The sequence below is a fragment of the Plectropomus leopardus genome, chromosome 7 (genome assembly GCF_008729295.1).
Source record: "Plectropomus leopardus isolate mb chromosome 7, YSFRI_Pleo_2.0, whole genome shotgun sequence".
Taxonomy (NCBI): Eukaryota; Metazoa; Chordata; class Actinopteri; order Perciformes; family Serranidae; genus Plectropomus; species Plectropomus leopardus.
Genome location: NC_056469.1, coordinates 32,298,242 through 32,314,033, shown reverse-complemented (window position 1 = coordinate 32,314,033; position 15,792 = coordinate 32,298,242). Strand labels below are relative to the sequence as shown.

At 39.4% G+C, this 15,792-nt stretch overlaps 1 protein-coding gene across 1 annotated transcript; it reads left to right on the top strand.

Annotated features, from left to right (window-relative positions):
- The first annotated feature begins 5,632 nt into the window (after positions 1-5,632).
- Positions 5,633-15,792, top strand: sostdc1a (sclerostin domain containing 1a). Its single transcript, XM_042490432.1, has 3 exons — positions 5,633-5,708; positions 10,569-11,129; positions 14,683-15,792. Exons 2-3 carry the CDS (start codon positions 10,925-10,927, stop codon positions 15,126-15,128), a joined length of 651 nt encoding a protein of 216 aa, XP_042346366.1. The 5' UTR covers positions 5,633-5,708; positions 10,569-10,924; the 3' UTR covers positions 15,129-15,792.

The window sequence follows — 15,792 nt, the reverse complement described above, 5'->3', positions numbered from 1 at the left end:
CCTCTGACTATACTGACTTTTTTGAGGTTTTTTTCACATATTATCATCCCTCTCTTCATTTTTATGCCAACTCCTCAGCTTGTGGACTTTGTTTCCCGTCTGCAGAAAACTACCGACTGAAGGACGCGATGACGCTCCTGGTGATACATCTGGAAGGATCGTCTCCTCTCCGCTGACGTCACCTCTGACAACAGAATCAGAAATACTTAAATGATCCCCAGGGGGAAAATTGTTAATCACAGTTGCTCTTATGCCAAGCATAGAGAATTATACAAAGTACAAATAAATACCAGCAGAAGTATATAAAAATATAAAACAGAACTTGTAAATATTTAAAATAAAACTATGCATAGATACAGTAGTAGACAGCATTAGTATGTGAATATTTAAATAAAAAATCTGTATAATGTGCTTAGTGTATAAAATGTATAAATATAATAATCTTTATTTGTATAGCATCTTTACATACAAGAAATGCAGCCCAACGTGCTTCACAAAAAGAAATTAAATAATTAATATAAAAATTGGCCTTATGCTCATGCAATGTATAAATCTAGTATGTGCGTTCAAAATTTAAAAATATGAATATATGTGCGATAACAGTAGATAGAGGCTAATAATAGAGAGAGAGTGACAAATATCAAATGAAAAAAATATGCAATAAAATACACGCCACATGCACAGGTGGTATTTTATGGCAGGTCAAATATGTACAATATGTTCACTTTAGATTTTTACCTTTTTTATCTAAAACCTGGACAGAAGGCAGGCAGTGGATCACGTGGAGGCGATACCCAGGCTCATGGGAGATGGGATTGAGGAAAAAAGCTGCAATTGAGCTCAAATTTTTAAAAAGAATCCAACAAAGTATCGACATATTCTCAGTTTTTGGATGCTGATGGACTGAACAGACTGTCTCTCTCTTTATTCCAGATGTGATCTGACTGAGTTTCATCACTCACTCACTTGCACTCTGGAGCTGCTGCATCCTCCGGAGCTCGTGCATCGTGTCCTCCAGCCCTCTGATCTGGTTGTTGTGGAGATAAAGAGTTCGGAGGCAGGTCAGATGACTTAGAGCTCCTGTATGAGGGAGAAATTCACACATGGTGGACTCGTCTTTAACACTGTCGGTGAGTTAAACCCTTTGAAACCTGGATCGATATGTTTCTGTTTACTTGTGCTTTTTTCAGATGCCTTTCTCAACCATTGCAGCATAAGTAAACTGGTTTGGCATTAAATTTCCCATAAATTGCAAAAACTTGGTAAAATATGAAAAAAATGACCTGAAAATGAACTACTTAAAATGCATGCATGAAAGGGAATAATTTGAAAATTATCAAAACAAAATAAAAAAATCAAAAAAATATATATTTATCATTTTTAAAATTAAGGAAATATCTTTTTATTATTATTATTATTTTAATTATTTTATAGCACTTCTCAGGTGTTTTTTTTTGTGCTAATTCTATGTAATTTTCTTGTAACTTGTTACTAATTTCTTGCTTCTCCTTGCTAACTAACTTCTCCTTGCCCCCTTTTCATGATTTTAAAGAAGTTAAGCTTCTTTGCTCAGGTTTCAAAGGATTAAGATGTATTACATGCTGTATGTTTTTGACTGAAATATGTCGACAAAAAGTAGCAAAACAACATCTACAAAATGTGCCTGTCTTCCAAAAGGTTATAGATTTTAATTTTTAAGGCTAAAAATCAACCTCAAATTTTAGGCCACCTCTTTCTGCTTTAGGTTTTAAGGTTTCAAAAAATACAGAGGCCCTTTTAAATTAATTACATTTTCACATATAATTTTCACATTTGGGGCAGAAATTACAGATTCACCAGAAATAGACTTGATATAGTTGTTGTGAAGGTAAAGTTCAGTCAAGCAGCAGCTGAGCGAACGACAGCTGAGCTCTCTGATCTGAAAGAGACAAAATAAAAATCAGCCTCAAATTAAACTTTAAAAATCCCTCTTTTGCTGACAAACTTTAAGGTTGGTGTAAACAGCTTTACATCAACCTTGTTGTTATTCAGCCACAGCTTCCTTAGAAAGTGAAATCTTGAGAAGTCAGGGACACTGGTGAGTTTTCTGTTACACAAAACAAAAAAATCATCTAAATTTCCTTTTATTTGTGAAATTATGTAGCAATGGAAATTTTAATTTTCGGCTTTAAAAAAAAGTTTGTCTTACTTTGTAGCCAGACCGAGTTTCCAAACATCAGCGTTCCTCCTTATTCCAGACTTCTGCAGAGACTCCTTTACGTCCTGAATTTAAGGTCAAAGAGGAAGACGGAGAAAAGTTTTAACAGTTACATTTCTGCATGTTTGTAATCTAAAAAGTGTTAAAATAAAGCCGTCTACCTCGGCCACCTCCATTGTGTGCGCCATTGGATCCTCACACCTGTTGCCAGGAAACACCTGTTGAAATCACACAACAAACAAAAAATAATTATTCTCTTTTATTTTAAAAAATATGTCAATTTTATGTCCGTTTGTCTTCCATGAATAGACTGTGGTAGAATTACATAACTTTCCTGTTCAGTTTGGTACCAAACTAAAAATCTCAATTATCAATCTGCAGGGAGGTCAGATATCCAGCAGAGGGCAGTGTTTCACCAAAATTCACAGGCAAAAAAAGTTCAATTTAGTTTTTTAGGTTCATTCACATTGTGGTTCCAAAACATGTGCAACAGAGGCCCAAAATGGTTTGTCTTTGCACTTAAGACAAACATTTAAATTCACAAAAAAACGACACCCAATACTGGAAATAGAGGAAGAACATCAGTAATTCTATAAAAGTAATCCATCCAGACTTTATTATCACACAGGCGAAGTCTCCAGAGGTGGACCGGCACTTCATACATTTACTACTGTTTTTTATTTTCCAATTTTGGATTTCAAATTGAATATCAAAGAACAAACACAGAGACAAAATTAAAGTTTAAAAAAAAGTTTTAGAAAAAGAGATAGAAAAAAGTTAAAACAATTTTTAAAAAAAAAGAAAAAAACCTAAAAAACTAATAAAATCAAAATTAAATTATCATATTAACTTTTTTTTGCTGAATTTTTTTTAAAAAAAAAAATACTTGAAATAAAATAAGTGTGGCTAAAAAATCGATACGCAAAGAATGATAGAAAAATTCAGTAAAAATACTATTATTTATAGTAACAGTGAAGACTATACATGTGTTTACTGTCACACATACCAGTGTGACCATATGATGAGTACACAAGATAATTACGCTAATCAAGTATCAGTATAGTTTTCTTGATTTTTTCTCCCCTTTTTATTTGTTTTCTTGTCACCTGTTACTAATTTCTTGCAATTTGTTTGACATTTCTTGACAAGTTGCTCATTGACTTTTCCCCCATGTTTTTTTTTTTTTTTTACAGAAATCAAACCAACTGGATCGGTTTCAGAGGTTTAAATGCTCGTGAAAGGCGTCTCAACACGCCACAAAAAGGGATTCAGGTAAAATTTTTTAAGCTAAGAACTGGATTAAGGATAACACCCAAATATTTGAATTCATCCACATTTTTGATTTCTCCTCAGCAGGTGAGGCCAGTCTGTCATTAAACTTCACAGCTCCTGTTATTGTTTCCTCTCTTTTGTTGTTGTTCTCATTCACTCCGCTTCCGACAGGAAAAAAAAGGACAACATGACACACACACACACAACACTGCTTACGCTCCGACGCCCCTCCGAGCTCTTTATGGGAGCGGGCTCACTGAACGCAGGAGAGTGAATGCGATCGGCTTTCTTTCCTTTCAGCCGCAGTGAAACCCAGCAGCAGGAACTCGGTTGCCCCTAACCCTCATGGGAAATGAAAGGTGGCTGGGTTAATGGCGTATTGACATGCAGCATGGCGGGAGAGTGTGCATGATCAGGAAGTCCCGCATGCAGTAATGAGAGGTGTGACGAGGGTCGACCGGAGGGGAACAAAAAGAACGCACAACAAAAAGCCGAGAGACAGAGAGAGAGAGAGAGAGAGAGAGAGACATAGAGAGAGAGACAGAGACAGACACAGAGAGAGAGACAGAGAGAGACAGAGAGAGAGAGAGAGAGACAGAGAGAGAGAGAGAGAGAGACAGAGAGAGACAGAGAGAGACAGAGAGACAGACACAGAGAGAGACAGAGACAGAGAGAGACACAGAGAGAGAGAGAGAGAGAGAGAGAGAGAGAGACAGAGAGAGAGAGACAGAGACAGACACAGAGAGAGAGACAGAGAGAGAGAGAGAGAGACAGAGAGATACAGAGACAGAGAGAGACAGAGACAGAGAGAGACAGAGACAGAGAGAGACAGAGAGAGACACAGAGACAGAGAGAGAGAGAGAGAGAGAGAGAGAGAGAGACAGAGAGAGAGAGAGAGACACAGAGAGAGAGAGAGAGAGAGAGAGAGAGAGAGAGAGAGAGACAGACAGAGAGAGAGAGAGAGAGAGAGAGAGACAGAGAGAGACAGAGAGAGAGAGAGAGACAGAGAGAGAGACAGAGAGAGAGAGAGAGAGAGAGAGAGAGAGAGAGAGAGAAGAGAGAGAGAGAGAGACAGAGAGAGAGACAGACAGAGAGAGAGACAGAGAGAGACAGAGAGAAGAGAGAGAGAGAGAGACAGAGAGATACAAAGAGAGACAGAGAGAGAGAGAGAGACAGAGACAGACACAGAGACAGACAGAGAGACAGAGAGACAGAGAGAGACACAGAGACAGAGACAGAGAGAGAGAGTGATCGAGCCTTTAATATTAGTACAGCATATATACTCATGGGACACAGAGACAGCAGATTTAAAGGTCCAGTGTGAAGGATTTAGGATAAAATAAGATAATCCTTTATTGGTCCCACCGTGGGGAAATGTGCTGTATCACCACGTTTCATCGTAGTGTTTCTACAGTAGCCCAAAACGGACAAACCAAACGCTGCCTCTAGAAAAGGACATTTTTCCTGTCTGTCTTCTTAGTAGTTAGCATCACCTCCGCGATGAACAGCTTTACAAAAACACTGATTTTTTTAACGTGAAACTGCTTTATTCTTTGTTTTTACTGGTTTAAATCACCAGGTTCGTTTGTTTTGGAGAGAAAAAGACCTCTGAGGAAAATTTTTCTTAAGTTCTTAAGTTATCAAAAAACAGATGAACACACATAAGCAGGAATTGGGCTGGCGGCCTATTTCTGACACGTAAAACAACATAAAAAAAATTAAACATTATACATATTATTATTATTATTATTATTATTATTATTATTATTAAATTATTATTATTATTATTATTAAAAATAAGCAATAATAATAATAAATCATCTCCCACAAAAAACATCCTGAAAAATTAACACTGAAGGATTTTGACCAGGTGAGAAATTTTATTTGATTGCAGTCTGCATTCTTCACCACTTAAATCCCCTTAAATCTGACACACAGGACCTTTAATTATAATAAAGTAGAGCTGACATTGTTATTTCATAGCATATAGCACAACAGAATAATTCTGTAAGTTTCTGTCCTGTCTTGTTGCACTTATATCTTGGGTCTTCCATCTAGATTTTTCTTTTCATTAATGTTTTTGTAATTGTTTTTATCCTTTTCACAGGGGATTGGCTGATGAGTTTCACCAGGTCAGCTTTACCTGCTTCCACACCTCACAATGAGGACGTAGAGATGAGTTTTGTTGAAAACTTTTAATCAGTGCTCCATGTTCTGAAAGGAATACAAAGGCCTAAAAGTAAGTAAAGTATATCTATATTTCTTTTCCTCATCTTATATTGGAAAACTATGTATAACTTTCTGTTACATTATTGGCTTTGTGGAAGAAATCAAGTCAAGTCAAAATACTTGTTAAAGTCCAAGAAGTTTGCAAGTCTTGTTTGAGTTTTTTCAAGTCGAGTCTTAAGTCTTTAAATTTGTGACTCAAGGTTTAGTCACATGCCTCCGGTCGACACCTGATTTTTCACACCACACTAGGAAAACAGTCTCTTTATGTAACCCAATCACCAGAAAAATGTTGGCATTGAACATTTCTGCAAGTCTTGTCACATTTGTATGTTATTATGTAGCAGACCTTTATGTTTCAGCAATGCTGTGGTTAACATGTGGTGAGGTTGACATTAAAACTGCTCGGATATAATTAGAAGAAAATCATGTTTTGACATTAAGTGTCCAGTTTGGGGGCCCGATCCCCACTGGAAAAGCAATGATTGGTATAAAACAACCCCTTTTCATGCCACTATTCATGCTGGAAAAACAACGATGGTTCAGTTTATGTTTTGGCTTAAAATATCCTTTTTGGGGAAACAATTCCTGCTGGAAAATCGTCAGTGTTTTGGTAAAAAACAAATAATTTTTGTGTCTAAATTACTGCAGCGAAAACAGCAACAGGTAGCAACAAAACATCCACATTTGGTGCCTCAAAATCCCGCAGCTTGGCAGGTGTCTCACCTTAGTAACACGCCACTCAAAATCCCGTCCACCTCCCGATGACAAAGTCACTTTACAAATGTTGATTTGATGCATATGAAACATGCTAATGTAACATATTTGTGGTTTGCAAAAACGTGCAATGCCAACATTTTCCTCTGTGAATGTTTCATGGAGCTGGCTGTGTTGCACGGAGGCAGCGTCACGCTGAATAAGGACAAGAGCCAAACGCAAACCACGAAACACGGCCCCAGACCAGAAATACACAAATGTTAGTTGACAGGTGTGTCCACATAGTTTTGGCCATGTAGTGCGTCACTAATTGAACTTTGTTACCTCCTTACTTTCTGTCCTCGTAACTTTGATGCAGTTACCGTTTTTTCCCTTTATTCTTGTCCCCAGCTAGCAGGGAACATTTATTGACTAATGTTACCTACAAACAGTAATAATGTTTTAAAGAAAACACCGTTTAAAGAATGTTTTAAGGATGTTTATCAAATAATGTTTCTGTAAAAGATGTAAAATGTAAAATAAAACATCCCCAGAGTGTTACATGAGAACAAAGAAAGAACATTTTTACAGAAACATTCAGAGCATGTTTTCAGTATGTTATTAAGGCCTGAGATTTCAGAACATGTTTATGAAACTTTCCTGTAATGTGATATGTTAACAAAAAAACAAACATTTTTACATTTGACATTTTTTTGATGTTTATGAAGAATGTTACCTGAACTTTAAGAAGAACATTCAGGGAACTAAAAGAAAACTTGCTACTGAAAACATTACTAAAATATTGCATTGTACCATTGTCAGAACGTTTTAGAGCCAATAATTGTGAGCTGGTTTAATTTATTTCCTCTTTTGTTATTCCTTCCATTTTTTGTCCTTTCTTTCTACTCTTCCCACCTTCATGTTTCCTCTATTTCTTTCCCTCTTTCGTAAATTATTTATTTTCTTTCTTTCAATGTTTTTGTGAAAATAACCAAAATTGGAGGTATTTCCAACTGACTGAGAATTAAAGTAGTCATTGTGAAGCAATTAGGTTTTTCAGATATTGTGTACTTTTAACACCGTGGTATTACTAAATTTGAATTTGTCCTCCAAAACTGATGAGAACAACCTTTTGCTCAGGAAAGACAGACTTGTCCTCAGGCATGCTCCGCTCTCTGTCCTGAAAAGGGACCACAGTCCTAAAAAAAAAAAAAAAAAGTGCTCGTGTGATAATAAAACCAAGTGATCTGCGTATCAGCTTTCATTCACACGAGCAACAATTAGTGTCTCTGCACGACGCTTCTTTTCACATCAGTAAGACGAGCCAGGAGTGAATGTTCCCCTCAGAGGTAATTACACCTCGCCTTGTTTTGCACAGCGGACACACAAAGACTCCAGTTAGTCTGGGCGCTCAGATCATTAGACGTGTAACTGACAGGGACCGAGAGGCAGCAGGCAGGGCGAGGATGGCGCACACACACACACACACACACACACACACACACACACACACACAGACAATATCAGCTTTCTTTCTCCAATTAAACAAGAGAGAAAGAGGCAAGTCACAACGTGGAGAAGATCCAACAGGAGAAGGTAAAACATGCGTCTGTGTGTCTGAAATCATCAGCTGTGAACACACGTGTGATTAATGCTCCGTCACTACTGATTAATGAGCAGCTGTGGGCTGATCACAGCCAGATAATGTTTGCAGTAATGTCTCTGATTTGTCTGACAACACAGCAGATGTCTGAGAGACTTTGGGCTTTAAACTGTTTCAGCGGAAACGCAGCAAAATAACTCAGTAATTGATCATCTGAGTTTTTCTGCATTTGTGCTCATTTGGCCTGAAAGTACAACATAAGAGTCTTTGTAATCGATCCAACAATAACGTCCTAGATCTGTCTCTCTGTCGCTGTCTACCTTTATCAAAATGAAAACAGCCAATCAGTGTCAAATTTGGCAACTAAAAGCTGGACAACTGAATGATAAAATCAGACAATCATACGTATATTATAGTTATTTTGCAATGTTTTTCTGAAGTTAATCATGTTTATTGAGCACAGGAATGTTCTTGCATAATAATCAGAACAAACTCTTTTCCGTGTGCATGAGAAAAGTTGTTTAATGCTAAATATCATCTTTCAGTAGGTGCACTTGATGCTCTCCAGCCCGTTTTCACTCTGAATTCATCACATGGTGCCGCTCTGCTCTTTAGGCGTACGAACATGACGCTAAAAACCACCTTCTGTGAAAACGGCTGGACGGCGTCAGATGAGAACACACTCGTACAGAGCCGCTGGTGTTGAACGTCACTGACAGTGTGGCACCATGTGACGAGTTTGGTAGAGAAAGTGTTGCAGCTGTGCTCTCTGCTGTTTAAAAAACAATGTGGATGGAGACGTCACCGTGTGTGATCTTGCACCCAAATTTCATCAAGAAAACTGAGAGTATTCTAAAGTCATTTTTAAACCTCCGTATTAGCAATAACCAAGGCATCATAGTTTTGAGTCGTCCGTCTGTCCCTCCTCTCTTAAACACGATATCTCAAGAACGCCTCGAAGGAATACTTGAGATATGGCACAAACGTTCTCTTCGGCCACGTTAAGATGAAAACGGCCCCAATAAAAACGGAAAAGGCTCTCTTTTGCGTTTATAAAAAAATCCCAGTCATACGATAACATTGTGAAAACAATCCTTGTGTACACAGATCCGCAAAAACAACTGGAAACTCTGTAGTGTGCATGCCAGGCCAGAAGTTGGTGGTGTAACTTTATGATTACACACCATAGAAGAACACCGCACGCGTGCAAGAAGTGCGGCTGTGAAGTCAGCGTTTTCACGGGATTCGAGCACGGCCAGTTTACACGCAACAGCAGAGGTTGCGTTTTCAAAAGATTACACTCTGTAACCCGGTTTCAAAAGTTTGCATTTTCAGACCCCAAAAACACAGCTGTCGTATGAACGAAAGGCCAAACCGCACAAAAGTTTAAAGTTTCATGCAAGAGTAAACGGCCCCTAAACTTCTGCATTCTGATGAATGTCATCAATTTTAATTATAATCAATTTTAATTTTGTCAAAATAAAATTCCTTTGCTAGTATAATGTTTTAATTTGGAGGTAAAATTGCACGTTTTGAATGATGACACAGACACATCCCCACTTGCCCCGCCCAAAAAAACTACACCCATCTACACATCCAACCAGCACACTGATCGTCCTTTTTTGGAGATAATTGATGCAGGTGGACCTAAGAGGTCGCTGCAATCAGCTTCAGCTGCTGCTGCTCTGAGTGTGAGGAGAGCAGACAGTTTGTGACCTCCAGCATTGACTGATGCAGAACTTTATTTTTTGTTCTTTCTTTCGAGTGTTTTTGGTTTGTTTGATGAAAAAAAGGAACAAAGGACAACACTGGAGCAGCAGGTGCTGAACTGTAAACAGCTGTCTAGCAGGCTGAATTTTGTACTTTTCCTACATCAATTTATACTGGAAATAACTTTAATTTTGTTCAAATAAAAGTCCCCTGCTACTTTCATGTTGTTGCCAGAGGATAAATGCACAGGTCCAAATTTGAGTAGTACGTGTCCACTGCTTCCACCCTAAAATCTACACCTGACATCATGAGAGGCTCATAGAAAAACTCCTCACTGGTTTTACAAAGTGCTGCTGAGTGTTGAAGACATTATTTTATTCCATAGTCGCAGCTAACTGAGCAACTGCAGATTTGATTTTGAGTTTAGTGAGGGAGGGAACATTTAATTTAATGTGAATTAAGCTAATTAATACTGAGATTCAAACAAGCAACATTTGGGTCACAGAAACTCTGCTACTGTAACAAAGAACTACTTTAGATTTTATATGAAAACCAGAAGGATGAGAAAAGTAAAAAGTTGCTGTTGTAAATATAAACAAGGCAGACTGTGCTTTGGTAAAAAGTAACATCTGAAAAACTAAAAATACAATCCAAGAACAGCAGGAGTCACCAAAGGCAAAGTATCACCAGACACCAGCTGCAAAAAATGACTTGAAAAGTAGTTTAGCCAATATGCTCAGATATCAAAGGGTTAATGTCAGATATTGACTTTTTGTCTTCATCTTAATAAAGGTTGATGGACTGTAAAAACAGCAACTGAAAAAAAGTCCTAAATTTTTCTCTTTTCTCCCTCTGAAACATCAGATATTTTAAAGGCTACCAAGAACCAAAAACCACGTGTTAATGTGCCAATCGCACGCGCTTAATCTCATCATCATCATCATCATCATCATCGTCATGGGCTGAGATCTCCTCTACAGCATCTAGGATCAAATTTGAAACCCTCCACAATAAAAGCAGTGGGCGGGGTTATTTTAAGAGCGTACATTGGTGGCGACCAATCGCAGCCTCCCAACAGATGCGCACCTGAGTAGCTGCCAGAGCGCGAGGCGGGCCGGCTCTATAAAACCACCAGTCTCACATGCCTCTCATCCAGCATCAGTCTGCTCCCCGTCGGACCTACACCTCCCTCCTGTCTCCCCCCTCTCCCAGACACAGCCATGCACCTGAGCGCGCACGAGTCGTGCCACTGTTTGGTCGTACTTTGCATCCTGCTGAGGAGTTGTCAAGCCTTCAAGAACGACGCCACGGAGCTCCTCTTCTCGCACGTGAGCGCGCCGGTGCCGGAGGTTCAAAGTAACGTGACCCTGAACCGCGCGCGGACCGGCGGGAGAGGACCGACCAGCGGGGCGCACGAGAGAGGCGGTGAGGACCGGAGGATGCTCCGATTTATGATTTACTCTCTCTCTCTCCCTCCCTCTCTCTCTCTCTCTGTCTCCGTGTGTGTGTGTGTGTGTGTGTGTGTGTGTGTTCGTTTGTTTGCTGCACTTTTAAATAAGCCACAGTGACCTTGTTGTACTTGAAATATACTTTTAGGAAAGTATTCTGTCACACTGTAATGTCTTTTTTTTTTTGCTTTAAACATAGGGGAAATCCCAATGACCAACTTGGTTAAGAAATGTTCCAACAACTGCGGAAAAAAGAAAAATATAATAAATTTTAGAATTATATATTTTATTTAATTTTTCAGAATTCTTATTAAGCACCTTTTCCAGTTCATTTCGGAAAAAAAACCCTTTTTGTGCTATTCTTTTTATTGCAAATTTTTGGGTAATTTCCTCACACATTGCCTTCTGCCCATGTTTTTGAAAGCAATCAAGCCAATCTGCTCAGGTTTCAGAGGGTTAATAGGCTACTATCTATCTCTAAGATCTGGCCATCTGTGTAGATTTCGGGGCGGGGGGCACAGGGGCACCTCCCCCTTACTATTTAGAACTTGCAACTAAAGTGCATTAAAATAGCAGAGGGCTTTTACTTTGACAAAATTAAAAACATTTCAAGTATTCATTCACGTGATGCAGGTAAGGCACAAATTGGTGCATAAAAATGATCCAGAATGCAGGAAATCAGTGAATGTCGCTCAAAATTTTCTTGTGGCGAACCTTCAAACTGTGTCCATCCAATTTTTTAACCAAAACTTATGCCCTTGCCTTTTCAGGACACTGTCACTTCACCAGTTCAGAAAAAAGAACAAATTGGTGCATAGCGACCTATTTCACATTTTAAGTCATGCCTCCATTATTAATATGCACATGTGACTGTTATTGCCACATACAATATTTGCATGTTTCCATTAACCCTCAAATTTCACAAACTGAAATTGCAAATATAAAATACGTCAATTTAAAAAACAAAAAACTATTTTGTGAAAGCGCAATGGAAACACATTTTTAGCTCTTATATGTCACATGATGCTATGGCTATGTGCTTTTCACTAGGAACTGGCTCCCACATGATGCAGCAGTTGGTATTGCATCGCATAACTCTTCAAAGTTCAGATTGTCCCAGAAATCCCTCATACATGGCCCCTCCCAAGTATAAGGGGCTCGTAGCCTAACACGCCTACGTCGATTTTGATTGGAAACAATGACGGCTAGTCTGTTGGCTGTAATAGAAATTAACCTGCCAATTTTTTTGAACATCCATCGTCATGCTGCAGTTGCAGATTATCACTAAAAGGAAACGCAGTCATCTTCCAGTTGTGTTTTATCAACACTTCGGAAATATCGCTTAAGTTTTGCACAAATCTGTAGTGGAAACCCACCTACTGAGATCATACAGTGCCCCTGCAGCTGTAGTCGTGACTCCTCGCCTATCACCACAGTGAGCTGAGGCAACACTCAGTGTATCACACACACACACACACACACACACCTGGCTCTGGTCCAGGCAGGTACAAGTAGCCGACTGCAGCTGAATGGAGACGAACATGAAGCCTCTGATTTTGGTTCTTAGCGCTCCCAGCAGAGAAGGAGGGAAGGAGGGAGTTAATTCATCAAACGCTGTCACAGAGAAGGGTGGAGGGAGGGGTCGTTGTCACTGTCGCTGTATGAATGGACCTGATCTTGGGTTACAGTGATGGAGGGGCGAGTGGGGGACACTGTGTGTAGCCCGCAGCTGAATAACGCAGTCGTACCTGCCGCTGCTGCACAGAGCTAATCCTCCTGTTAAATCCCTGCCACACTGATAAAAAAGAAAGTTTTTCCTTTTCACATGCAGTAATTCCTCTGCTTTTTTGAAGTCGAAAGGTCAAAATGATATTGTGCGCCTCGCCGAAGGGGCTCAAAGCCAGCGTGATGTACAGTGTAAAGGGCTGGGCAGTAATCCTTCACTATTATCATGCATTAACCTTTCAATATCGTGATGATATAATGACATGGAGTTATGTGATGTGTAATTTTGTTGTCTCATTAGTGGTTTAGTTGACTTCGAATTTAAATCTCTTAGAGACCAAACCGTCGCAGCTCCAGTGTAAGATTTAGTTGATTAATCACAATGGATCAACAGCTAATTTAAAGGGATTGTTGGGATTTTTGAAGTGTCAGTGCTTCACCTTTCAATCAGACAGCCTGTTCCAAAGGGGACGCTATTTAATTCCACATCCCGGCTCTTGTCACAGCCACCAGACTCCTTTGAGAAAAGCAGTAATTTTAGCTCTCTGAACACAGGAGCTGCTGGTCTACTGCTGCTTCAGTTAGTTAGTTTGTGTTATTGTGTGACTTTGGTGAATCTGAACTAAACCTTTTAAACACCAAAATCACGCATAACTCAAACAAAGTAAATGTTTGAGGCAGCAGTAGACCAGCAGCTCCTGTGTTCAGCAATGTTAAATCACTATTTTTCTCAATGGAGTCTGGCAATGAAGGGCGCGATATAACGGCTTCTTTTCCTGTTGGAAATCCCTGCCTGATAGTAAGTAAAGCAGAGAAAATACTCTAGATATAGCGTCCATTTACTGGTATTTTTAAAAAAAAAAATTTTAAGGTTGGACTTTTTTTAAGTGGCTGAAATTAGTTTGCTGCTGCCCCCGACCACAGCAGTGGACTGCTTTGCCTCCATGTTGGACTTCAGCCTGGTTCTAATTGGATGACGGACATCACTGTATATAATACATAGTTTATGCACAAGAAACCCATATAGCCACACTTTAAATCATCTGAACCATTCCTTTAATAATCCGATCATTGTTTTAGTTGTGTTATTAGTCAACTTTCTCTTGTTTCAGCTTCTTGAATGTGAAGATTTGCTGCCTTTGTTTTTTATACACGATGGTCAGCTCAGTATTTTTGGCTTTTGGACTGTTGGTCGGACAAAACAAGACATCTGAAGATTGGCCCAAGTTAACAGGCTTTTTTGAAATTTTTTACTGACATATTGTAGACAAGATTATTACTTGATTAATACAGAAAATAATTAGGGATGCAGGATTATATCAGCACGTCATCAATATCGGCAGATATTGGCTGTAAAATTAAGTATTGGAATTGGCCAATATGCTGATTTCTACCAATATCACACACCAATATATATATTATTAACAGAGTAAACATGTACAAAACATCAACCCATATTTGAAGCATTTTCCTGATTTTGCACAATGAATGAATATTTCATACGTTGTAAAGCATTGTATTTTGTGTCTCCATCTGCTGGTGGGCCATCAAAATAAAGAGTGTGTAAAATATGATGTTAATTCCACTTCAGAAGAGACTTGAGGATCACTAAAATAAGGTGGGAAAAAGTGGATATAGCGATATCAGTTATAGACCAAATGAGCTATATAGGCATATCGGATATTGGCAAAAATCCAATTTTGTGCATCCCTAAAAATAATTGTTTATTGCACCCCTATCTAAAATAAGGATTTTCCATCCTATGCAACAGCCAGATACTCAAAATTTTTACTATCTTTCCACAGAACGAAGCCAAATCGGATGCAGAGAGCTGAGGTCCACCAAGTACATCTCCGATGGCCACTGCACCAGCATCAACCCCATCAAGGAGCTGGTCTGCGCTGGCGAGTGTCTCCCAGCCCAGATGCTCCAGAACTGGATCGGCGGCGCCTACGGCAGGAAGCTGTGGGGTCGCCGGAGCAGCAACCATGACTGGCGGTGCGTCAACGACAAGACCCGCACCCAGCGCATCCAGCTGCAGTGCCAGGACGGCAGCACGAGAACGTACAAAATCACTGTGGTCACCTCCTGCAAGTGCAAGAGGTACTCAAGGCAGCACAATGAGTCGGGCAACAAGTTTGAGGAGCCGGCTCTGACGCCCCCGCAGCTCCTGCACAAGCACAAGTCCAAGAGCAAGAGGAGGCTGGGGAAGAACCGGCTGAGTGAGAACTGGCACGACACTGAACCCTGAGACGTTGAGTCCACATGAACCTGCAGGAGTTTTGTCTCGGTGATTTGGAGACATGGCATCCAGAGCTTGTGGATTATCTCTCAGAGTGACTGATTTTAGGTGAAGCTGGTTCCTCACTATCATGAAGAACTCCAGAGGGCACGCTTAAGACTTTTCTTGACATTTGATCCATGTGGTTAAAAGATAATGTGAACAGAACTGGGGTGTGCAGTCTGCAGAGCTTTCTGGAGCCCAACACACGTTGTCCCAGATCCATGTGCATGCGCTCCTATATATCCATTTAATATGCAGATGGAGAATCTGTACTTTAGGCACCAACACCAGTAAACATCTCAAACAGTCCTGTGTAAATACATGTACATATATCAAATTCTTACCTGCCTTTTGACATATGGCCATGTGTATAAAGTTTTACTATGTAAGATTTATGATGTATGATGTAATATATTTTCTGTGGCAACATGTAATATGAGTTTTGCTTAAGTGGCATGAGCAGGTGGATGAAATCTGGTTAAAAGCTTTGCCATCAGTCAGACTTGTAATAACTTTATATGAAATAAATATCACCTTTTAACACATGCATTGTTGTCAATGGAGACTTTGAAATGTATGATCCATGCAGAGAAATGTTTCATCAACAGGAGGGCGGACATTAAAACTTAAA

Bases quoted from the DNA above. Each gene is read 5' to 3' on its own strand.
- sostdc1a (XM_042490432.1), top strand. From the start codon at position 10,925: ATGCACCTGAGCGCGCACGAGTCGTGCCACTGTTTGGTCGTACTTTGC. The intron at 11,130-14,682 runs GTGAGGACCGGA...ATCTTTCCACAG, and splicing joins CGGGGCGCACGAGAGAGGCG to AACGAAGCCAAATCGGATGC.